The following is a 25,671-nucleotide window of genomic DNA, read 5'->3' as shown; positions in this document are numbered from 1 at the left end:
TCTGCTGACCCCTTCGTCTCAGCCCAGAGAAGCCAATTTTTGGATTTCTGGCCTCCAGAACTGTGAGAGAGTATGTATGCTTCAGCTCCTGTAAGCCCCCCGGTTTCTGGTAAAGGAGCAGATGTTTGGGAGAAGATGCACATTCCCGTCTCCCTCGGACTTCCGTCTTACCTTCATAGCATGGCAGGGAGGTTCTGGCCCTTCGACTGCCTCGACTGGAGGCGGTCATCCAGTCACTATTCCCACCATCCCCAGGTTCTCACATTTCCCGTGGGAGGACATCTGTGTCAATGTCTGGTGCACCTTAGGTCATCCCTCTTGGTTTAATAGTCTCAGAATGAGTCCCACACTTGGTCCCCGGACTCCTCCCAGTGTGAAGTGATATCCTGCAACTCTTCTGCACAGGCACCTTCCTTGGGCCCGATGCTGTACTGTTTGGGGGTGTGCTGGCAGCCTGTCACGTTCCAGGAAATAAACATGGATGACGGCCCTGCATCCCGAGCATCGCTCTTATCCCTCATGACAGAACTATCTTAGGGGAAGTCCTTGAAACCTTCTGTCTTGGGGGCCTGGGGCGGCGGGGGGTAAGACTACGTCCCTCGGACAGGAGGGGCTGCTTCTGCCGCCACAAAACAGAAGATACCCCCCCCCCCCCCCAATGCTGCCTTAGGTTTTCCATGGCTCGCCCTAACCTCGCCCTGGCTTTCAATCCCTCCTGCTTCCCGTGTGTATGTCCAAAACAGCCGTCGGCCCCCACCCGCCCAGTCTCTGTAACCCCCACCATGGCCAGTGACGCCATGCCACAGCCCCCGGCCCGCCCAACCAGCACTCGTGAGAACGTGAGCAAACGTCGAGTCCCGGGTGTCCATTCCCACCCGCAAGGAAGCTACGAGTCTCTCCGTCCAAGAGAAGCGCCAGCCCATCCGGAGCCCCCCGGAGGCTGTTTCCCCGCGCTCCTCCCGGTCTGAGTTCGGGCGTACCGAGGGCCGCCCCGGGAAACCGACGGCGCACGCAGAGGCCGGCGCGGAGGGAGCGGACGAGGCTGGAGGCCGCCCGGCGGCCAGGGAGCAGCTGCACGAGCTGCACGAGCGAGACGTCCCTGCCAAGGCGGCAAGGTGAGGAGCGGCTCCTGAGCCTGAGAGGTCGGCACCTGCAGGCGAGGCCGAACTCCGAGGCCCGGCGCCCGCCCGAAACTGCGGGTCGTACAGGGTACGTGCTGCTCGTCGCTACGCGCGCGAACCCAGGCCGCAGCCAGCGTAAAGCAGAGGTGAACCACCTCGGAACGGTAACTAGGAGCAAGCGGGACAGCACAACGCCATGAGGCAGCGGCGGGGACCCGACTCCCGCTCACCCTACCTTCAACGCCGCGCTCACCCGCCCCGGCGCCGTGGGAGACGGGAACACGGCTACGCGCGACGACGCCACCGCGCGCCACGGCTCTGTGACGTCGTAAAGGTTCCTCGCTCTCCGCCCTCGCGGGGCTTCCTCGTGCTTCTTCGCATGATCGCCGGCTCGCCTGTTTCCCGTCGGGGCCGAGGGCAGAGCTGAAACCACCAGAACCGACTGTGGAGGAGGAGAGGGACGGCCCAGAGCAGCCCTAGGCCACCGTCCGGCAGGGGGACCGGGGAGAAATAAACACCCTGACCGCTTCCTTCCCGCCCCGTCTTCGCCTAATGGCCTCTCCCGTTTGCAAAAGCCAACAGGGCAAGGGGACTCTGGTTAATACAGTTCAAGTAATTAATGAACCTCTGGCGTACTGAGCAGGGTGAAGGCTGGAAAGTGGTTTAAGGGGGGCTCCCTGCTTATCCTGCACGAGCAGGAGCACAGAAAAGTGCAAAGCAGCCACAGACGAAAGAAGGGTGCTGTCAGGATCCCCACCTTCTTGCATGGCCAGCTAGGGACAACACTGTTTCCTGTCCCAGATGCTAACACACCACCGCCCACCCTGAGGAGTCTGGGTCCAGTGAGCTCGTTATTCCACATGGTTACACTTCTAAATAACACCCAGAGATCCCATCCTGATGTTTCCACCCTAACAGGAAAAATACAGGACGTGAGTACAGGACACTACACGTTCTGTAAGGGTACATACCTAAGGGGTTCAGTGCAAACAATGACCGGTGAGAGAGGCTGTCCCTTCTGAGAGCAGGCCTAAGCGGGGAGAGCGAGGGAGGTCTTCAGTTGCACGTGTGTGGGGGGGAGCACTCTGAAGTAAATACCGCAAAACAGCAGTTAAGCTAGCGTTACCAGGTGGCACTATTTCATGAAATCAGCACCAGCTACCAGTAAAGGCCCCCAGCAACCTCCCTGCCCCGGGAGGGCTTGTTAGAACACTTACTGGCATGCCCCTGAATTCCGTAGATTAGAGTTCAGACTCTGTATCTGGCCTATCTGGTCCAAATATTGAGTCCGCTATTCCACAGATGCAGGATTTTTAACAAAGTCCCTAACGTCACGCTACCTTTTATTCCCCCATCGATAAAATGTGGATAATACACCCTACTCTGGAAGGTTCTGAGGGTTGACTAGCTCGACACTTCTGAAGCACTTACCAAGGGAGAGAGCCAGTCTACATATGAATGAATACCTTGGGACAGAGAAGCCACTTGACTACTGGACATATGTCCAAAGACCTTTGCTAACCTCACATCCACAAACTCTATGATGATATATTTAGTTCCCCCATAAAATGAAATTAGCTCTATCTCCCCTTTGATTGAGTGCTGGTTGATGAACTGTTTTCAGATGTATTTTTGATCAAAGATGCATGTACCTACATACTTACGTATAAACCTATTTCTTCTTCAAGTTTGGATGGCAATAGTTCAGCTGGTGAAGGGGCTATTGGGTTACCCAAATCTAACTGGTTTCTGATACTGAGTAGTAAGAATAATGAAAAATTTAACTGAAAATTTACCCAAATCTACTTGATTCCCGAGTTTTAAATTGCAAGGGGTACATGAATATGCACACATTCCTACATAGACCCATTTCTCAAATCAATCCATCAGTTCCTATGCAAGAAACTACTAACAGAAACCAACGTACCTTGAGCAGTACAGTATAATGCAAATAATGGTTTTGGACTCAGCAAAACATCGTTAAGGATCAACAGCACTGTGGCCCAGCACAGCAGAGGATTCAACAATTAGCAGGACCAAACACTGCGCTTTGGTGGTGAGGGGAACAGAGCATCTGTGTCGGCAGCCGCCAAGTCTCTTACATCACTAAGGACACTGACCCTTCCTCGTATAAAGTCTCAAAACGTTATCTCCCATGTCCCCGTTGTTCTTAGGAAGCTACTTGAGGATATGCTAAGACAGGAGACAGAGGACATGGGAAATCTGGGAATCCAACGGAGGGGAGAGGCAAGCAACCCCCGGGAACAGTGAAAGGCAATTTCAGGATGATGGCTCTAGCAGCCACAGAAGGGACCAAGTCCAGACTGGACAAAACACATCGCCCCAGAAACAATTTTTTTGAGAAAATAGATGAAACCGATAGTACTGACAAGTCCCTACATCTAGCAGAGTTTGTGGTCACATCAGCAGTAAGCTTGTAGGAACCTACGCCAACAGTCAACTGTTAACTCAGGGAACTTAAAACTGTGGTCTGGGGTGAGAGGAACACCCCACCACTCCGCCGTGCACAATGTTACATCATCATCTAAATCAGTCTATAGCGTGAGCACGAAATTACAACCTAGTTCCGCTAGGCAAAGGGGAGCAGGAAGGAAGCGCCCAATGGACTGGGAGCAGAGGAGCAAACCTGACATTAGAAATTCGTGCCTCCAGTTAAAAATTCAAGTAAACGCGATAGAAGCACATTATTGGAAGATACAGGCATGGCAACAAGAATTCTGAGCCTGCTCTGGGAGAGGGGTAGGAAGGTGGGGAATGAGGTCAAGGGGATAGTATTTTTCATTCAGAAGAACAAATCAATAGATCCATTTGACTCTGTGAACTGTGTAACTTCAAGAAACAGAAAAACAAAACATGAAATCTAGCACAGTGCCTGGCTCATAAAAATTCAGGAAAGTTAACTGCTTTATTATCATGACAAGACAGATGACAGGTTTTCACTTCACCATTACATTCATGCTAGGGACAACACTGTTTCCTATTCCAGATGCTATACGGTCTTTTAAAAACACATTATTTACTATGCTTGGGATATTTGGGCATGCTTAATAAAATAAAAAAAAAATTACAAAACATTCTTTTTTTTTTTACTGAGCGAAGTACCTAATTTTATACAATTTACACACAATTTTTAATTTTAGTAACAGGAAACAATGACGTCATTTCATTTCTTGATATTTAACAGTAACAAGACTTGCACTCCCCAAGACATGCACTACGGCCAGAAAAGAGAGTCTGTCGTCAACAGGACAGTCTTGGCATCTTACATATTATGTTCCCACTTTAAGTTCTATTTGCTAGATTTTAAAAGACGCAAAGACAATGAACAAGTGGATCATAAAAAAGGAATAAAAACAGTCAATAACAACACTGATGTATCAATCTCATTTATGATTAAAGAAATACAAATTAAAAAAATAAGATACCATTTCCCACTTATATTGGCAAATATTAAATTTAAAAAGGGCTCCTATCTATAGCTGAGCAGGGAAAACGTAGTGGGGGGGATGGCTGGTCACACACCTGACACTAAGGACGGGGAAATCACAGGGCCTTTCGGGAGAAACCTGGCATTACTTATCAAAGCTCTAAGAGCGCTCAAGCCTTGGGAACCACTTGCAGAATTTTTCTTAAGGACAGAAATAAACACGTACACCTCACAACACGGTTGCAAGGACAACCACTGCACCAATGCCCATTGTAAAAACTGCAATCAGAACGCCCAACCCGGGGCAAGGAATCCATGCGCCATGGCGCACCCCGCTTAGGCCTCAGGCAGTGGGATGGACGCCTGCCCCCCGCCCCCGCCCTGGCCATACCCCCTACCGGGCCTCAGTCTCCTCCTTACCCAGAGTCCACTTCCCACAGAGGCAGATACTGCTGGAGAACAGCTTTCTCAGGGACCTGGGTCAGCAGGAACCGAGGGGAGACGCAGGGCTTGGGGGAGTCCTCTTCACAGAAATGAGATGTGAGAGGAGACACGGCCCTCACTGCCGGTCAGATGCAAGTCTATGAATGTGAAGCTGAAAGTTACAAGAGCAGCTCTTACAATGAGGGAGAGAAGCTGAAGGCAAAACCGGCAAACAGGTTCAGGCAAACGAAGTGTCCTGAAGGGCGCCTGTGCACTGTATGTGAGGTCAGTGAGAAATGCCCCAGGCTACTGAGGTTCATTACAGCCAGACATTGTTACCTCTGGTCAAAAACATCCTGGCTGTTATTTACTGTATGGTAGAAGCCTCTAGCGCCTGTCGATTATGCCACAAACGCATGGCAACGACCAGATGAGCAGTTAAGACAATAAAAAGATAACACAACACTATGTTTCCATTTAAGAAAAAAAGTGTACTAATATGGATTCATGATGTATAAGAGTTTAAATGTTATAGGTAAGAGTTTAAATGCTTCCTCTTTGCATATTTGCATTTTCTATTCTTTTCTACAAAGAGCACTTACCACTTTAGGATTCTGATACCTTTTCTACTCCTTGAGTCAACCCAGTGCGATTTGGGGGGATGGGGGAGAAGAGGGAAACATATTCTAGTGAGCTATCCTCAACTGACAGCCTACTGTTTCTAATAGGAAAACTTGTTTCTTTTTAAAAACTGGTTTTTGAAATAAAATTTGATACTACCAGGCATTTATTTTTTTAGTGAATACAGAAGATTACAAACAGTTTTCATTTTCCTTTGTTACTCAGGGAATCCTATCATGACTTTGTACCATTTCGTATTGGAATTTCTTCTGTGAAGCAAAAACAGTCCCAAAATGAAGGATCTTCAGGGGTCATAGGAACAGCAGATGATATTAAATCATTAAAGGTGAGAATAGTGAACTGCCTCTGAGTTGGTTTCGAATCATCCGGAGATGGAACCTAAAAGGGAGAAGAAAAGATTACCTCATTGTTTTACCGCATGTTCACCTTACAATCAACTTCATGATTAGGAAAAAGCGAAACAAGACCAAATTATTACAGGTCAGTAATATTAAGTTATAACATAACAGGATTTCTCGATAACTGCAATCATCCCTCATGTCAGTGTTGCCAACATAACAAATTAAGAAAAGTTAACAACCTGGCCCTCAAACTTTTTTGGTTCATAACCTGTGGTATTTGTTTCAAATGTAGCTTTCTGAGCCACACATCCAAAAATTCTAAGAGATGAGTTAAAAGGATCCCCAAAATATGTCACTTTTAATATGCAGCGAGGTTTTTCTGATGAGGTGGGCCATAATGCAAACTTCTGAGACCTCTCCTGAGGGCAGATCTGATAAAGTTCCCATCAACACAGAGCACCTTTACAGGAAAAGATTTATTCAGCACTCAGTGTGACCTCAGTTTCAGATTCTCAGAGAGAGCCCCCGTTCACAACTAACCCAGTGGAGACCTTCTTTACCAACTCATCTCCTCTCTGAGGGCAGGGACATGGATTTCATACTGTACACTAACAAAGCCCAGTACAATTTTGCATGATTTATGTCTCACAGCTATGCTGATGGCACTGTTATCCCAATTTTACAGATGGGTAAACTGAGGCTCAGGAAGATCCAGCACTCTGCTAGCTCACCCAGGTTAACATGGCAGGCTTGGGCCTAGAATCCAGGTCTTCCTAACAGCATGCTTGTCCTTGAGAGACAGCCTATAGCGCTCTGCAGCATAAAGCTGAGACTTACCCACAGGGACGGGTAACCTGGGCCAGAACAGCTTCAGGTAACGTCCGCGTGTAACTAAGTTAATGTCCCCTGTAACTAAGTTATGAAGACTTTAATTCCTTGGCTAACGGATCAGAGGCAGGGTCTATGTGTGGAGCTATTATTCCAGTCCCACTATGGTGCCTCACGCGGGTTCCCTAAAAACAGGGACATGCACACAGCTCCGATTCTTCTAACTCTACCAGGATTCTTTAACACATCATTTCCGCAGAATCACAACTCTGTATGTGGAGGTCGAGGGTCCTTGACTGGAGGGTCTTTCTGTCTCATTTCCTCATGTAACAATTAACAGCAGAAGCAAGCAACCGCAGACTGTGATGGGAAGAACAGAGCCCCGTATTCTGCTCCAACATGACACACGGCCCCCATGCGTGTGAGCCTGTAGCTCTGGGAATAATTCAGGAGATCGCTATAAAAGGGGGAGGGGGCTCAACCTGCCAGATAATGCCATTACTGAGCACCCCTCAGCTGGTACCTTTCTATTCCACACAGCCCCAGGGCACCCGGAAATAAACCACTGCTAAGGGGACTAAGAGAGGGGCTATCTGGAGTTTCTATGGAAATAGAAGTATGAGGACAATACTAACAAAATTTCTCCTTTGTAATATTCTTGAATATGAAGAAACAGGTAATAGGCTCTTTAAAAATTTCTGTGAATTCCAAGATGATATTAAGGATTTGATAATGAAAAAACACTTCTAAATCCATAACCTTAAACAGACACCTCTAACCTGATAGAAACAGGATGATTGTTTCCATCAATAAATAACAAAGTCCACACTGATTCATGCTTTTTAGAAAAAAGTAAGAGAAATCTTAAAAATCTTACACCCTGATGTCTGGATCCATCCGGTTTCCTAAGAGCCACAGCAACAAAATGGTGCTCATCTATTTTGCTTTCCTGAAAAATAAATAGTAGTTAATAACATCACTAAATGTGCAAACTCAGATGTTCTTTGGTCTCTATTTTTCAATCTCCTTTCCCTCTCTCTCTGTATACACAGGCACCTGCCTCCTCTGACCCATTTATGACGTCACCTGGACTGTGGCCCCTTGCTTGTGAATAATACTTCAGTATGTACTTCCTACTTGGGACATTCTCTCATGTAACCACGCGAGTTAACAGCTTCAGGAAATTTACATTGAGACAAGAGCTGAATCTACCACCTGTATTGCAATGTTTGTGGCTGAATCCAGGAACGTCCCTTACAGCATTCCCCCCTTCTAGCACCAGAGCCCATCGAGGGTCAAAGTCTGCTTTCAGTTGTCCTGTCTTGCTAGCCCTTGTGTCTTTTACGACAACATTTTAAAATACAGGCCCCATTACTGTCCCTCCTTTATTAACAGAGCATTGCTTATTTTTCTTTGGTCTGATTATGCCTTTTCAACCAGAAAATGAACTAGACGGAGTGCCCTAGCTGGGGGCACATCAAGACAGCCCTCGACTGTCACTGGTGTTTATTCTGGACGTACTTCAAGCGCTCACGTAAAAAACTCAGACCGCAACCCTGGTTTGTAAGTATTTCGTGAACTATGGAGTACAGCCCGTGGAAACTCCGTGGGAACTCACAGGTAAGCCTGAAAGAACACGTGGTTTTCTGTCCTCTGCTAGGTCTGAAACGTGGGGATGGGGCTTAGAATAGGACAGATATTGAGGTAATAGTTTGGACGATTTTAATAGTTTCTAATAGTTTATAAGGATACTGCAGTTACCTCAATATAAATAATATTTATTATATATATATATAATAATATATAATACAAATTATAAATAAAACCACCCCAACTATTAAAGTTTCCAATGAAAAGCCACTTACTAAGGGATTCCTCCGTAAGATACCAGTCTGAAATAGGAAACTATAGTCAGAAATGGTATCTTCTTCGTATCTTCACACCTTAAGGTACCCAAATTAGCAAAAAATAAATGAGATTGAGTAAGGGACAGGTATGTTTAAAAGAAGAAAAAACTTAGTAGTGAAATGTCAGAAGACTGAACTTGTCAAAGGTGTTTTCCCTTTAATGAAAAGCAAGCTCACAATATTTGTAATTATAGACACAACTGCCCTTACTGATGCGCGGCCTTCCCTTCCTCACTGTGAATACACGGACACGTGCACTTCCTAACGCAGGAACCCTTCAGCTGTAATCACTTTTACAAAACCACTGACCACTTGGTAAGAGCTCTGTGGTGTCTACACTTGAGGGGACTATCAGAAGGAATCATGGGCAACGACCAGTCAGCCTTCTGTCCATCTGCTAGAACACCAGGATGCCCCGCTCGACCCACCTATACATCTCGCCAGAAGCCACAACTCAGTGACGCGATTTCAAAATACAGCTTCCTCCTACCTAATGAGACCTCATAAGCACCATGTAAATATGAAACACGACACAACAAACACGAAGAGACCGCTTGACAATGAGTGACTCAATCACAGTACACCCACACTTAGCGGGACGCTGCAACAGAAGCTCTGTGAGGGGAGAACTTTGCCGCTACGTCCTTTCTATCAAAGACGACACATACAAGAAATATCACATGAAACAAAAAAAAGGAAACCAGCAACTTAGCTACCTACTTAAACCAAGTTCATTCAGTGCTACTGAATTTAAGATTTAACTTCTGAAAACTTTCTAAATTTTCAAGACTTTCTCCTAAGCTTACAAATTTTATCCATAAAATTACTGTGAATATCAGAAATTCCCTATAATCTCCAACAAACCAAAAGGGAGAAAGAACATTTTATCTTTTTACGAGATAGTTTAGTGTAAAGATTACAAAGATCAATCATCTGCAGTGAGTGCATGTTACTTTCTTCATAACGTAGCCCATTTTTAAACAAAGACAAAAGTTTAAGCTGGAACTTAAAAATTCAAATTTTATAATTTTTTTCAAATGGCAAAGGTGAAAATGTATCTCTCCTAAATATTAATACTTCCAATTCTTTAAGCACTTTCCTTTCAATGCAAAGAATTTCTATTTCATCTAACCTCATCATTTGGAACTTTTTGGTGGTGACCTTCTATGGAAACTGAGAGCCTATAAAAGAGGACATCCCTCTTGACCTAAGATTTCATTTTTCTAGAGGATTATTTTTCCAGGTATGGAATACAATATTTAAGTGAAAGTCCTCTGTATTTGTTACAATAAATAATGGATTCTTGAGTATGTCCAAGCTAGCATTTTGGTCTATAATAAACTGAGCCGGGTCATAAAGAAAGGAAAAAGTAAAAGACAAAAAATGTCTTGAGTTTTCTAGTCCTGAATTCTAGTTATTTCTGAAGCCCTGTAAAGTGAATTCCTCTAATAGCCCATAATACTGCATTTTTGGCTTAAATGAGTTTGTGTTGGGTTCCTCTCTCTAATGACCAAGAATTGCTAGTGAGAGACCAAATATAGAGAGACCACAATCTTTAACCCGGCTAATTACGGCCACATGATCGTGGTCGTCTAACCTGGACTCTCTCTCTCAAATCCCCTCATCATGGGATTTCCCTTCCCATTTTACTGAACTCCCTGTGACTGACCTTTCAAGAATCAGCCTAAAATCCGTAGGCTCTCACAGCTTCCCTCACCCCTGCTCAGAGCACCAACAGTGGATTCCAGCAATGTCTCATTTCAATGACCAGACCCCAAACTCATCTTGTAGACATGCACACAATATGGAGAATCTTACAGTTAGAGCTAGTGTGATAAATTTCTTACTTCAAATGCCCATTCTTTTTCTTCTTCCCCATCCAGGAACAAACGTGTTTCCTTATAAACTTGGCCAATATCCAGATTTAATGGGGATATATCGAATTCAAGCCGTTGCAATTCAAAGCCTAGTCCAACACCAATGGCCTTTATGAAGCTTTCTTTCAGTGCCTAAAATACAGATATATTTTCTATTAGAGCACTCAGCAAGCAAAATTTTTCATAAACTTTACAGGCCCAACGCAACTAGAGTTTTAACTCTATGCTACATTAGGGCTGTAAATTACTACTATTTTGGGAGGCGCCTACGTGGCTCAGTTGGCTGAGCACCTGCCTCTGGTTCAGGTCATGATCTTGGAGTCCCGGGTTCACAGTCAGCGGGGAGTTTGCTTCTCTGTCTGCTCCCCTGCGCCCCCCCACCACCTGGCTCATGCGCTCTCTCTCACTCACTCTCTCTCAAATAAAATCTCAAAAAAAAAAAAAAAATACTATTTTTACACTTACAGTAGCAAAGAGACAAACCAGATATGTGATCTTAAGGTCAATCATTTAATCTCTTGGTGCCTCCATTCTGTCACATGTAACAGGAGATACTAATGATACTTTCCTCACAGCACTGTCATGATAATTAAATGAACTACCACGTGAAGAACATATGTTACATTAGAGCATATTACATTAGTGTTTGTTAAATAATATGTCTCCTGGCATGTAGCAAATACTACATTAGTGCTTGTTAAGTAAGGCCTCATGTATATGAGCTCCTTTGAAAACAAAAACATTAAATATTATTTAGAATTTAATACTTAATATTAAACAGTGATAAATAAAAGGTCTTGTTTTAACTTTAGAGCAGGTACCTTCTGAGAATTGAATATATATTCAATTTTCTTAAATGTGATTATAGCAATGATGCATAAAAATCATGAAGTTCCCAAGTAGTCACCCATTTATTCCAAACTCTAAGAACTACTGGGTAACCAAAGGACTTTTGCTTTTGTTTTTAGTGAGGCTAATGGATCACCCTAGGCTTTTATTCTCATAATTAGAAAGAAATTATACCCAGTTCCTGTAAAACATGTCAAGTTGAGTCCATTCATCCTTAAAGCTTCTGATCGTTTCCCATTCTTTGTTGGTGAATTTTCTTTTCATAATATGAAAGAACTCTGGAATTGAACCACGACCTGCCAATTGAGGAAACATAAAATTAAAAATAGCTATTCTGTTAACCAAAACTGTCAAAGAGCACAAAGAGAAAGCTACAGGTCAACCTTACTTTTGAATATAATCACAATAATCCTAAACAAAATGTCAGCAAATCAAAGCTGGGAATTAAAATAAGACTCAGTGACCAGCAGAGGTTAGCCCATAAACAGAAGCATAGTTTAAAAGAAATCATGAAATTCTGTGGAATATTAAATAATTAAGGGGAAAAAACCCACATATGGTTATATTAATAGATGCCATCTGAAAATATGATACAACTTAGCAGCCAAATGAGCTATAAATTCTAAGTAACTAGGAGGAAATTTCCTATATGTGGTAAAGTATCAGAAATCCATAAAAAACACTCTTAAGAGATACTCTCTAGGGTTTACATTTTTACTTTGCTACAGAACAGGAAAAACAAAAAGCAATTTCCTTATTGGAAGTTTTTGAGAACCAGGAGAAAGCTGAGGATCTTTGTTATTACTCTTAAGTCACCACTTTGCAAAATTAACATATGCTCATTTCCTTCAAAATAGTGCTCTCTCAACAGGTTTCCTAATTTGACATCTCCAATAGAAAAAGATTTTAATTTCTGTCTTTTCAGGGATGCTCCTGTGAAATAAGTGCATTTAAAAAAGAAAAAAAGAAACTGAGACCCAGTCCTAGTGCCTCTTTACAGAACATTCTCAACAGGAATAATAGAAGAACTCAGAGAATCCAATTCTCAGAATTAAGAGCTAAGATGCAAATTAAAAATACAACATGTGCCTTTCGTATTATATTTTTCCAAAATATGACTATGTTGTTTGTCTGCCTTTACCCCTAAGCAGGATGTTTCTATCATCATTCATTTACTTACCGTACAAATAAGCAGATTACGTATAAACATTACACAGACATGTAGAGACCTAATGGTTACAAACATCAGTCCTGGTTCCTGGCCTCACACACCGACAGCCCAACTGGCCCATCAGAGAGCCTGGCCCTAGGGAGATGAACCACAAACGTCTACTGTATGAATAAATGAACTTAGCCATTATTTGTTTACTTCCCAATGCCCTACTGCCCTATATCCTTCCTTCAAGACTACACATTTTGCAGAAATACCACCTTCTCATCAAGGCAGTCCCTCTGTAGATTGTGATAACATAGTTTATCTACTGTAACTCCAATTTCCATTTCCAGAATACCCAGCTCTAAAATCTGCGTACCCAACTGGCTGACCACCACTCTTGAAGTGACAGCCGCCACTAGACTCTCTATGGGCATTAGAAACTTGTCTAGGGAAAAAAGATGTCAAATCCCCCTGCTGAACCTTTCCCTGGCATTTCATTGCTAACTCACCCCATAAGGATTCAACAGCTGGGTTCCTATGACGATCCTTTCCCCTGAAAAACATCCCAGTGCTAGATGCCAGGGACATGCCAATGAGCAGAACAGACCCGCCCTCACCTCCACAGGGGGCTTACAGTTTCTCCTGCAGTAACCATCTACCATTCCCAAAGTTCTGTCAAGGGCAGAACCCCATAAAATCCAATTCTTCCACACGACTGTTTATGATTCCCCTACCATTCCCACTTCAACAGTCAACAGTCTCTTCCTGTTAAGCCAGGAAATATTTCTGATGACCCTACAATGAGTGACATGTGGTCCTTTACAAATCAAAACAAACACTCATTTATTTTCAAGTTCGTCAGACTCATTTTAATTCATCTGTCTACTCCCTGGCACTCTATTCCTCTCAAGAAGAATACCTTTGAACACATTTTATGAATTACTAATAATTACTGTCTGTATCTATTCATATTGTTAAAAGACTGCTATTTCCTAAAATTAGCCCAGCAAAGCTATAAAGTCATTTCATGTAACAGCACTGAAATAGTAAACTGATCTATAAGTCCCAGGGAAAGGGATTCTTCTTCAGGCCATGGACCCCTTACTCTTCAACACCTTCTTTAAGCCCCTGAATAAACACGGTCTTGTTAAAAAGCAAAGAGAGGGGCGCCTGGGTGGCTCAGTGGGTTGGGCCGCTGCCTTCGGCTCAGGTCATGATCTCAGGGTCCTGGGATCGAGTCCCTCATCGGGCTCTCTGCTCGGCAGGGAGCCTGCTTCCCATTCTCTCTCTCTGCCTGCCTCTCTGTCTACTTGTGATCTCTCTCTGTCAAATGAATAAATAAAGTCTTAAAAAAAAAAAAAGCAAACAGAACTAGTACATACTGGCTTGAGAAAGAACACGCTTAAGACAGCAGGCTTGCAAAACTGACAAGAGAAAAACTGTATATTTTAAATGCTGGGAGTGTTGTTATCTACATAAATCATCAACTGTTTCCTCTTTAATAGATCCTGGCACAGAGCAATAACAATGGGGAAAAGCTACCTTGGATTTGGGAGACAGCACTGCATATTTTGAGTAGAACTGTAGTTTTAATGGAACACTACCCAAAAAGCCATATTTAAAAATACATGCCTGTTGTCAACTATACTGTCATTTTGTTTGCTGGTTTCTTCATAACCTTCAAAAAGCCCTCTGATTTTTTTAACTAAATAAGATGGGGCAATCAAGAAAGAAAAAAGATTTAAATATGCATGCTAATAAAAAACAAACTGATTAACATAAAAAGCAATCTAGCACAATCACTGAAAGCAATCACAAACTGATTATGTACAGCTAAAAAAGTATCCAATGAGTGTGTTTTCATATACTTTTGAGAGCATTTTATCCATTCCACAAAATAAGAGATTTGAGAGCAACAGGAAAATAGGATTTTGTAAATATTCAGCCAAAGCACGACAGCGCCACGGTGTGGCCCTGTGGTGGCAATACATAGTGGGGAACAGTCTGTCTAGGAAACTGGAATTTAAAGGAAAAAAACAAAAAACAGTATGAAATACCAGAACAACACACCTGTCCCTCAGACTATGTGAAGGCAGCACAACTAGCAGCCATATAATCTGGCAAATCTTCCTAATACAATCTTCGATTTAATCATACTGGATATTTAAGAATTTACATATAAAGATAAAATGACTCAAAAATGAACATCGTTCTAGACTAACCAAGTTTACAGAAACCAGATCCCCCCGCCCTTGTAGCGTAAACTTCAGGAAAAGCAGTATTAGATATTCACCGTTCCACAATGACCAGTTACTCAAGACTACAGAGCAACTGGGAAGTTCATTGAACAATTAAACATACAGTAACAACCTACAACCAAGTAATTTATATTAAGTGCCTCCAGCTGCTGTTGCCAGCCTATGGAAAAAAATCCTATTAGTGCCACAACCGACATCAATCTGTCCCCCAAACAAGGTCACTAATGTGTATCTGGACCAGCATCTCAGCTGAAGTTCACCTTTCTTCCTTAAAGAAAAGGGACTGGTTATTGGGGCAGGGGAGAGCAGGAGCTGAGCAAAGTCCAACGCGCGTAAGAAAAACAACATTTAGTTTTTGATAGTAAGTCATATTAGAAATTCCAGTAGTGTCATTTTCTAGATACTGGATTACATACATTTTCAATTCCATGGGAGGGGACAGATTTCTAAAATCTGAGTTAGTATGTACACAATGATGTGTGATTTACAAGCTTACCTGTTTGGGAATTTATCCAGACACAAACCCAGAACAAAGCAAACTGCACGAGTGACTCCTACTGGGTTTCACAAGCTCATGGGCAAAGCCTCTCCCAGCTTCCAGACAATGGAGCTCTGGGGACCCTTCCCAGATGTGCTGTAGGGCAGAAACACTGGACCGAAAGGCAGCTACCTGGGCTGAAGCCCTCCCTGTCGGTAGCCCTGAACCCTGGCTGTTCTCCCTGTTTCTGTGAATGCTCTTTTTTCAACACACACGTGTCAACACACACATAGGAAATGGGCCTACAGAGCCAGGACAGGATTCTGTGGCTGTAAATGTGCTTTCTTTTAGAGAATCTTTTTTTTTTTTAAAGATTTTATTTATTTATTTGACAGAGAGAGAGATGTCACAAGTAGGCAGAGCAGCAGGCAGAGAAAGAGAAGGGGAAGCAGGCTCCCCGCTGAGCAGAGAGCCCAACGTAGGGCTCGATCCCACGACTCTGGGATCATGACCTGAGCTGAAGGCAGAGGCTTAACCCACTGAGCCACTCAGGCGCCACTATAAATGTGCTTTCAAGGACCCTGAAGGCAAGGTGGAGGGGCAGGAGGGTGAGGCCGCCCCAGGGACCAGAACACTGAGCATAGAGACCCCAGGGACTAGTTGCAGACCTTGAAACCTTAGATCATTTGCCCTGCTGGGTTGCACACTTGCTTGGAACCCATGCCTCCCTTTTATCTTCCAACATCTCCCCTTTGAAGTGGGAAAGTCTACCCTACACCTGTTCCACCACCCAGTCACAGGAGGAGATGGTCGGTTTTCTAGCTGAACAGGCCCGCTGAAGAAAGAGGAGTACTGCCCCACCAGGGAGCATACCCAGCCTCACCTCTACCTGACTTAGATCACTCAGATGATGACATCTGAACTTTCTGAGTTGAGGATGTTCAGAAGAGATCTTGGAGTCGGATGGAATAGGCTAAGATCTGGAGAGGCTGGGATGGGATGACTTTATTTTGTATGTGGGACAGACAGAAACTGGGGAAGGGGGAGGCAGAGGATGGACTGTGCTGGGTTGAACAGTGTCTCCCCCAACTCATGCCCACCCAGAACCTGGGAAATGGACCCTTCCATGCACAGGGTGCAAATGTTATCAAGCCAAGAAGTCGTCACACTGGGTCAGAGTGGGCCCCGTGTCTAATGACTGCCATCTTTCTGAGGGGACCACTGAGGAAGGGATGCAGGAGAGAAGGCCGCGCAAAGATGAAGGTAAAACCAAAGTGATGGAGCTACAAGCCAAGGAACGGCGGGGGCTGCCGGGGGACCAGGACGGGGTGAGGAAGGATTCTTCTCTGGAACAAGAGAGGGAGCGCGGTGCCGTCAGCACGCTGACTCGCGGCTCTCAGAACACAGTGAGCTCTGTCGTGGCAGCCACAGGAGTTCGCCGTCCTCCGCCAGAAGCCCTGGCAACCGACACCCGCGCTCCCCAGCGCACACGTCACGCACAGCCGCACCGCCGCGTTCCTGGGACTGAGCGCCACGCCCGCGACAAACATCCCTACGGGCCTCCAGCACCTCCTCGCTGGTACGCACGACGTCTCGGGGGTCTCTGAAGCTTCGGACGCGGACGGGGAGTCGGGGAGACCGAGGAACACGCAAGGGACGCGCCGGCAACCCTTGAGCGAGGATGCCGAAGCTCTGCCCTCGCTGCGGCCGCTCCAGCTCCCGCTCCCGGGTGTCGTGTCGGGCTCCTCCGTCCCGAGCTCGTCCCTTCACCGAGGGAGGCCCGAGCGCTTCTCCCACAGAGACTTCCAAGCATTTTACACCGTAGCCATATTAACCTCCGCCCAGCAAGGGCGCCACAACGCAGCCCCGCGTTTGTGAGAGAGAAGACTGACTGAAACCGGCCTTCCGCGGACCTCGTGCTCCTTCCGGCCTTTGGGAGCCTGACAGGAAACCGTCCTCCTGACGTCTGACGAAGCGGACTGGTTCCTGGGCTCTAGACGGTTAGAAGCTGGCTCTCCTGGCGCTCCGCAGTGCGAGACGGGCTCCGACGGCGCTCGCGCGAGTTCCGCACTACGAACAGCGAGCGCGCGGCGTCTCTCCCCGCTGCCCCGCAGTGGCGTCCGCTACAGCGTCCCGACGTCAGTACGTCGGCCACGCCCCCAAGCAGTGCGGACGCACAGAAGCCGCCTGCGCTCTCAGAAGTTCTGTTCCAGCGGACGGGGGGTGGCTGTCGCGGGGTCTGAATTTGCAAGGAGCATCCCGACCCGCATCAGAAGCTCCACTCCATACACGCCACAGCGGCGACGGGCACAACCATCTTAGAGTGGGCGCTTCTTAAGAAGGTTCTTAGTAACGCCAGCCCTTCCCGGGTTTAGGCCCTGATCTACCCAGCACTGGTGGTGGCAGAACTGTTAAGCCGTTAGAATGTGAAACATAATACACACACAAATTCTAGAGGAACGGAAGATTTAAATGTAAAAATAATTTTAGAACAAAATCCAGTAGACTCTACTCTATGGGTAGAGTAAATCTTTCATCAATTATTTTTTCCAAATAAGACAATTCAGAACTTATCAAGCAAAAGAGAGATGCCTTTAATTAAAAAATAAACCCATATGGCCAAAAATATAAGTTTAAAAGATAAATATAGAATGGGAAAAATCCAACAAATTTGGTCAATAGACTGTTAATATCCATAATATGTAAAGATCTTTTCTATAACGATTAGAAAGTATGGATATGTAGTTTACACAAAAAAATTCAAATAGTCAATAAGCTATTGATCACTGTTATCAGAGTAATGTACCATTTAATAAACGATCTTTATCCACTGAACTACTCTCTGTAAATAATTCTAAGGCTCTTAGCTGACTATTCTGCTGATACCACGCTTTTGTTTACAATGCCTAACACAGCTGCAGAGAATGGTAAAGCCAGTTCCTCTCACTGTATTTCTCATCCTCTTAAGACATCAGTGCCTCCAGGGGCACCAGGGTGGCTCAGTGGGTTAAGCCTCTGCCTTTGGCTCAGGTCATGATCTCAGGGTCCTGGGATCGAGCCCCTCATCAGGCTCTCTGCTCAAAGGGGAGCCTCCTTCCCCATCTCTCTCTGCCTACCTGTGATCTCTCTCTGTCAAATAAATAAAGTCTTAAAAAAAAAAAAGAATCAAAAAAAAAAAAAGGAATCAATACCTCCATAAAAATGTTAAATTCATTTAACCCAGCTCACAGAATTTTTTATACACTTTTTGCTGGCAAGTCCTTACACAGCTATCAACAAAATGTAGTAGTGAGAAGCAGTGGCTCGATATGTGGGCTCGGTATTGTGGCTACAAAGCCATGATCTTCTATTTTTGAGCCGTCACCTTGGGCCAGTGTCTTAATCTATTCTTTTTATTTTTTTAAATCTATTTATTTGAGAGAGACAACAAGAGAGAGAAGGTGCAAGCGCACACACAAGAAGGGGGAAAGAAGGGAGAGGGAGAGAGAATATCAAGCAGACTCCACACCAAGTGCAGAGTCAGATGTGGGGGAGGAACTCATGACCCGGAGATCACGAACTGAGCCAACTGAGCCCCCCTGGCTTACTCTTTTCTATACAGTAAAAGGAGTACTTACATCCTAGGCTTAAGCAGATGAAGAAAACATTTAAGAGGCTCTAACACAGTGTCACAAAGAAGAAATGCTCAGTAAACACTAGCTCTACACTGCATACCCCATCAAATCCTCTGCATAGCGAAGACCTGGCGTGTATCCAGGCAGGGGGAAAGCTCCCTGCAGGCGAAGACCTGGCTCTCCAGTAAGGAGGTCAGAGAACAAAAGTAAGAGTGACTTACTGAAGGTGCCTGAAGGCTGTGTCTCCAAGCTTAAGAAAAATGCTTTAAGTACATCCGGCAAAACACAGGTCCAGGAGAACAGAGACCAGTCTACATGGAAACAGAGGAAGAGACTGTACGAGCAACAAGGATAAAAGCCGAGCCCGAGAAAGGGTGTGTGAAGGAGAGAAGCAGTTGCAGATCCGTGGATGTTGAGGATTAAGACCCAGAGAAGAACTACTTGTAATCATAATTCAGAACAGTTAATATTCTAGCTAGAATCTCAGATGAGTAACATTTTCTGTTGTGGCTGTGTACTCATTTTTTAATTTTTCAACAAACACAGTCAGCAAAACCTAGAACCCTGACCCTCTGTACACGCAGTAAATATTCATGGAGCACCTGCTCTGTATAAGTCCCAGGGTAAGTCCCAGGTCCGCGGCAGCGAAGACAAGTAAGCCGTGGTTCCTGACCTTCTCCAGTGCGGGAGAACAACGTTCCAGTAACTAAGCTACAATCACAAATCAGAAGGGCCCAGAGGGTCAGAGAATCTTTTCTAAGGAGGTACTCGCTCCGTCTCACCCATCAGGTCTCAGCTACTCAAGAAAAGACGGGGCAGAAAAACAGGCAGAAGGACGGACTCTGAACAGGAAAGAGTCTGCTGCACGGGGGGTAATGAAAGATGAGTGTGGACAGCACTGAGCAAGGAGAGTGTCCAGAAATGTGGAGAGAGAGGTAAATGAGATCAAGACGATAGGGTCATGTTAAGGTGACTGGGCTTATTAAGAACCAACCCAAGAGTTTTGAGAAAACTGCTGTAGGGATTTTTAAAGACCACTGTCTTCTGTACAGAGAAAGGTACTACCCGCGTGGGGACAAAAGTGAAAAGGGGTAACTATTTATAATAATGCAGGGAATGGTATGATGGAAACAGACCGACTCTACCACCTTCCTACTTATAGTACCACTTCTCACTTTATACTTACTGTACTTAATTCACAGAGCAGCTCTTCTAGAGAGGAGTTCTTTGGCAGTCATTTCAAAGCTGTTAAATTAGTATTAAATCTCAAAATATAGTTACTCTGTCCCACCAATTAATATCCAGCCATGTTTATAATAAAAAATGGAAATCTGAAAATGTAAAATCATGGGGAAAAAAAAATTGCTTTTGGTCTTTTCCCAAATTTAAATCATAATTTTTATATCTATTTTATCCTGCCTTATTTTTAAACATGACAACAAAATTAAACAATTCATAAAACTATCTTTTCTTTTATACTTATAAAAGCCTTCAATGCTGGATAGAAATTAGAAAATGAAGCAAAACAACAACAACAACAAAAAAAAGGAAGCAAAAACCAATTTCCCAATTGGGGGTAGCAAGCTATAATGATGACCTACAGAAGTCCTTCCCTACCGGGGTTAGAAAGGTACTGCACTGGCACCTTCCTTCCATCAGGGTCCCCAATATCTTCTAATCCCTCTTCTCCTGATAGTCATTTCTTGGGTGCCAATCATGCGCGAGCTACTTTGGTGTAAGGCTCTTTTCTCCATTAGGCAGAGAATCAAGTGGCAGGTGCAACAGGGTTCCCAACTGCGGACATCTGGCTGGAAGAGGCCCGGAGCCCCCAGATCCATCAGCCATCCCACAGCAGCCCTGGAGGAGACCGGACAGCAAGGGCAAGCACCCGCTTCCGCTGGAAGGCAAGACTCTGCAAGTCCCTACATGCAACTCACAGGGACAGGAGAATGAAGGACAACACGGAACGGAGTCTTTCAAGGTACCCGCGACGTGCCAAAAGCCGACTCCATCTTGAGAGCGGATGATCTAATAATGATGTCCGACACAGGGTACGAAGCTGTATCCTCCCATCACTCGGCAGCTCGCCTCACGGACTTGGGTACGCAGAGCAATTCTAATGAAAGCCAGCGAAGTAGAACAGTGTGCACTCCCCCGAGTGACGAAACCGTGTGCACGCATACTTCAGAAATGAGGGACACAATCACAACACTAGGGACAAATGGAAAAGATCTCTTCCTCATGCGAGATGTATCAACAGGTCTTTGGCAATGAAGCAAAAAAAGTAAAAGGTCTGGACACTGAGACCAGCCAAATAAAATCAGTCAAAAAAAGTATGGGGGGGCTCTTATAAAATACAATTAAGAGGAAACCGAGTTTTCAATTTTTGCTCAATCACCTTACCAATGATTAAAAGTTTCAATCAGCAATTACTTGTTTATCCAGTACCGACCATAAGCCAACACTGTTCATGAAGCCAACCGGTAATAAATTCTGTCTCACAGGCCTAATTTCAAGGCAGGTGTTAACCTGACGAGCCAGCCGTCACTGTAATTGTGCTGACTGCACTGTATGGACCAGTGGCCTCTCAGATGATTTCTGATTTTTGGAATCAGGACAAAAGAAAGCTATGAAAGCATAAGCGCTTGTTCCCATGCTCACCCTTTCTGAATAAGCTGCCTTTTTTTTCTTTTTTTAAAGATTTTATTTATTTGCGAGAGAGAGAACACAAGCACAAGCAAGCAGAGGGAGAAGCAGACGCCCCACTGAGCAAGAAGCCCGACGAGGGGCTTGATCCCAGGACCCCGGGATCATGACCTGAGCCGAAGGCAGACGCTTCACTGACCGAGCTGCCCAGAGGCCCCTTATTAGCTGTGATCCTGCTGAAAAGCCGATCCTCTCCAGAGAAAACCATGTGCATATTCATATGAAATGTAGTAAACAATATAAGGGGGTTAAAAAAAATGCCTTGATGCTTACCCAGGGATTTCTGGGTCGAGCCCCCATTCCTACGAGAGAGCTTCCTGAGGAAAGTTAAGAACCGAGCTCTCACGCAGAGGCTCACGAGCAGGTCAGGAAGAAAGAAGTGGTGGGAAAACGCGAGGTAAATACACTGACCGCCACAGTGAGAGAGGAGAGTCACCTCGTCCTCTGAAGCCCCAGTGGGGCAGCACAGGGCACAGCTGCATCTGTCTGACAAAACACTTAGCGAGTACTATGACCGCTACACAATGTTGGGGCGGAGACTTGGGGCGGCCACCAACCTCGGAAGGAGCTCACAGTTCTTGCTCTCGTGCGGCTCGTAAGGACCACGAGTGACAATTGCGTATCCTGACAAATCGTCTGGAGCTGAGACAGGTTACTAGCACGAAGGAAATGTCTCTTACGAGAGCCTATCACTAAAGAATCTAGCTAGGACAGAGGGTTCACAGAGCCTTACAGAGTGAGACTGAGGTGACAGCCAACCAGTCCAGGGTCATCTCTGCAGAAACAGGGGTGGGGGAAGTTAACAAATCTTCCAGACGAAGGGCAATGGAAGATTCTGTGCACAGACAGTGCCGAGACGCGGAAGCCACACTCAGAAGTTAGGAAGATGCTGGTTCCTTACCTCCTGCCAACAGTACTAGCGCATTAACGGGGGGGGGGGGGTGTTGTGCCCTGAAACGATGAAATCGGACACTTTCCGTATAGCACCGGGTACAATGCGCTGGCAGAGAGGAAGCGCTCACTCAACGTGAGCGACGCTGAAAATCACAGAGCGGTGAAGAGAACCTGTGCTCTGCTAATACAGTCTGGGTACGCTCACCCCCACAGTCAATGTGAAAAGTTCCTACAGCCACCAATTATGAATTTCTAAAGCAGAATACAGGCAGTTTAAATATTTTACTAACTGCTTGCTCTTTGTTTTCACTAATGTAGTAAATGGGATGCACTGAACTGTATTTAGATGTAACACAAATCTCTACCCAAGGGCTAGAATATACTTCACCATTGAGATTTATTTTTTTTTAAGCAAAACAACTTCCTGATGAATTCTGGAGAATACTTGAGTGAAACAAAGTTCTTACAATATAATTATTAAGTTTTCTGAATGGAATGCTCTTGAAAATTGATGAATTCGGTTTAACATCTGTTATTTAAATAAAAGACAGTTATTTAAAAACTGTTCTTTAAAAAATTTGACCATCTTTGAAAAGTTTCAAATTTAGTCTTATTTAACAAGCTGAGGTGTAATCCAAAAAGAAAACCCTCATATTTCACTTTGCCTCCAGGCAAAGCATTACATGCAACCCCAGTAATGGGGAATCTCGCCTTTACATAGAAATCTGTTGATGTTCACAGAAAAAGGGAAACACACTCTTTTCAGATTCATGCTCTCTCAGATACACAACTGTTGAGTACTGAGCACATTTTCCCTAAGCTTTAGTATCTGTAATCCACCTCCTGGCCTGAGATTTCAGAACAGATAAGAACTGAGAAAACAAGACGCTTAGCACTGCAAAAATGCAACATTACCTGGAAAACTGGTCTTCATTACATCGATTCCAACTTGTAGCTCAGGTTCAGCAGCGAGCACTGCATAGTCCCCTTGATGAGAGACATTAAAGTTGAAGTTGGGGTAGGGATTCAAGGAGTCTTTTGCAAGAACTGGTTTTCCCTTTGCAGTTCTTTGCAAACGAATATTATTCCAAGGGATATTCAATTTCTCTGCAACTAATTTCCTTATCATCAGACGACCAGCCTGTTAAGGAATTAAAACATGTGGTATGTATTGAGGTCTACTAAAGACTCAGATACCCTGCCTGTAACATACAAAGTCTATTTTTGTGGTTTCTAAAATAAATTTATTTTTAAGTGTTTAAAAGTATATTAAGTATTAAACTTGCTGTACTAAGATTTAAGCAGTGCTTAAGGAAGTAGAAGAAAAAGTTAAAGTCCCTCTTTAGCAATTCCCTCCCCTCAACAAATAACCAATGTAACAATTCTGCATCTTTCTGTTCTTCTAAGTATCTATATACCTTTTCATTTAGATATGCTTTTTTTTTTTTTAAATGTAGATACATATTTGAGATCCTACTATAAGGAGGACTGCACCAGGCCTAAGCTTTATAACTTGCAAGTGTTGGGGATTATTTCATGTCTGTACCTATGAGTCCAGTCTGTCCCTTTTAACTGTAGTCTAATATTTCACAGTATCAAGATACTCCTCTTGATGGACGACTCCGCTATTACTGGACTTTTAGGCTGGCTCTAGTTTAGCTATTATGAAAAATTTCCCAGTGAACAGACCTATTCTACCCAAATCTCTGTGAATATGTCCAAGTACTTCTAGATCCCATACACCTATCACTCAGCTTCAATAATTAGCGATGCATGACTTGTTTCACATACACCCCTTCCACTGTCCCACTTCCATGAATTATGAAAAAACTACTCAAATCATACAAAAATGCCCAAGAGTAGGAAATGACAAAGTCTGTAATAATTTATAAAATACCTTTCCAGGTGTCTCCCCTTCCATTCTAACATTCTAACATAGACTTTCAAAATCTGCATGACTTTATGAATTACACAATTTCTTACAAACTATAAAAAAGTTAAAAAGAAATTCACCACTCTGCCTTCAAAACACTATCTATTAGTCCACAGCCCAAACGAAAAGGTGTTTCTATCCGGGGCACTTTGGAGCAATGGCGGTCTTGGAAGCGATGATCACCAGAGGCGACTTCAAACTGCACCCTGCGGCCGAGGTAATTCTGAAATCCAACTTTCCCTTTGTTGCTTGGAAAGGCATAACCACAACCAACACTTCATTTACAACGGCGTTCCCCGAGCGACGCAATCGGGGAGGGAAGCCCGAGGGGCGTCCCCCCGCCGGGCCGGCTTCTCCGGGACGCGAAGGCCGGCCCGGGCCTCCTCCCGCGACCCCGAACACCCCGTCGCGGTGTGCCGGGGCCTGTCCGTGCCGGTCGCCGTCAGGCAGGCGGTGCGGGGTCGCGCGGTGGGGCGCCGGCGTGGCCCGCAGACACGCTGCCCGCGAGACGCGCCGCACGGCCGCCAGCCCGCCCCGACACACAAAGGGCCCTCCGCACCCCAGACCCGAGTAGTACCATGGCCGCCTTAGCGTCCCGGGCAAAGACGAACTGGCCGATGCGCTCCTTCTCCTCGGGCTGGATCGACCGCACGGCCAGCAGCCACTCCGCGCGGCTCGGCAGCCAGGTGCCGCACGAAAAGGCCCAGCGCACGCCCTCCATGGCCGGCACCAAGCAGGACCGCGGGGCGGGCGAGACCACGCACCGAGAAAGGACCTCGCCGCCACGCCGGCTCTGATGGCGCGGACGCTGGCGTGGCCCCGCCCCCTTCTTCCCGGCGTCGCGGCGGAGGGGGCGGTGCGGACGGCGACGCGCACGACGCCCCGCCCACCGGGAGCGCAGGTTTCCCCGGCCCAGCCGCGGTCTCCAGGAGAGATGGGCTAGGGGCGGAGACGGAGGCCCGCCTCTGCGCTCCGCGCTCTGCGGCAGCTCGTGACGTCACGAGGGGCGGGGCCTCGCGGAGAGAAGAGGGAGGGACCAAGGCCGAGAGCCGCCTAATTACGCCAGTCACACTCGGAGAAGCGCTAACGGGACAGCGGTTCAGGCCAATCGCAGTCGGGCCTGCGGAGGCAGCGAGACTAGGGTGGAGACTTCGGAGACTGCAGTTGCAGGTGGGTGAGCTCTGGGGTCTGAAGGA

General features: G+C 45.4%; 2 protein-coding genes, 1 long non-coding RNA gene and 1 pseudogene across 8 annotated transcripts in view; 2 read left to right on the top strand and 2 right to left on the bottom strand.

The window, feature by feature from the left end:
- Nucleotides 1-225: 225 nt before the first annotated feature.
- LOC116855596 lies at nucleotides 226-1,888 on the bottom strand (annotated as a pseudogene).
- Nucleotides 1,889-5,087: 3,199 nt separating this feature from the next.
- On the bottom strand, nucleotides 5,088-25,254 carry AASDHPPT (aminoadipate-semialdehyde dehydrogenase-phosphopantetheinyl transferase). Of its 2 annotated transcripts, XM_032838359.1 has the most exons (8): nucleotides 25,053-25,144; nucleotides 24,556-24,698; nucleotides 23,458-23,683; nucleotides 11,611-11,732; nucleotides 10,558-10,719; nucleotides 7,681-7,752; nucleotides 5,862-6,012; nucleotides 5,088-5,150 (listed from the first exon to the last, which is right to left on the bottom strand). In XM_032838359.1, exons 3-8 carry the CDS (start codon nucleotides 23,669-23,671, stop codon nucleotides 5,095-5,097), a joined length of 777 nt encoding a protein of 258 aa, XP_032694250.1. In that variant the 5' UTR covers nucleotides 23,672-23,683; nucleotides 24,556-24,698; nucleotides 25,053-25,144; the 3' UTR covers nucleotides 5,088-5,094. The 2 variants fall into 2 exon arrangements, with proteins under 2 accessions (XP_032694250.1, XP_032694249.1); XM_032838358.1 differs by lacking the exon at nucleotides 24,556-24,698 and having other exon boundaries at nucleotides 5,089-5,164; nucleotides 25,053-25,254.
- LOC116855544 lies at nucleotides 5,394-21,981 on the top strand. Its single transcript, XR_004380377.1, has 3 exons — nucleotides 5,394-5,504; nucleotides 10,823-10,826; nucleotides 21,971-21,981. It is a non-coding gene; the product is annotated as an uncharacterized LOC116855544 (long non-coding RNA).
- Nucleotides 25,255-25,506: 252 nt separating the features above from the next.
- KBTBD3 (kelch repeat and BTB domain containing 3) overlaps nucleotides 25,507-25,671 on the top strand; it is a 30,751-nt gene continuing 30,586 nt past the window's right edge. For all 5 annotated transcript variants that reach the window (XM_032838376.1, XM_032838377.1, XM_032838378.1 and 2 more), the window contains exon 1: nucleotides 25,507-25,645. The gene's annotated coding sequence lies outside the window, so the exon portion shown is untranslated. The remainder of the gene's footprint in view (nucleotides 25,646-25,671) is intronic.

The sequence above is a fragment of the Lontra canadensis genome, unplaced genomic scaffold (genome assembly GCF_010015895.1).
Source record: "Lontra canadensis isolate GAN:19392208 unplaced genomic scaffold, GSC_riverotter_1.0 scaffold104, whole genome shotgun sequence".
In the NCBI taxonomy this organism is placed as follows: Eukaryota; Metazoa; Chordata; class Mammalia; order Carnivora; family Mustelidae; genus Lontra; species Lontra canadensis.
Note: the sequence above shows the minus strand (reverse complement) of the source record. Positions and strands in the feature narration are given on the sequence as shown.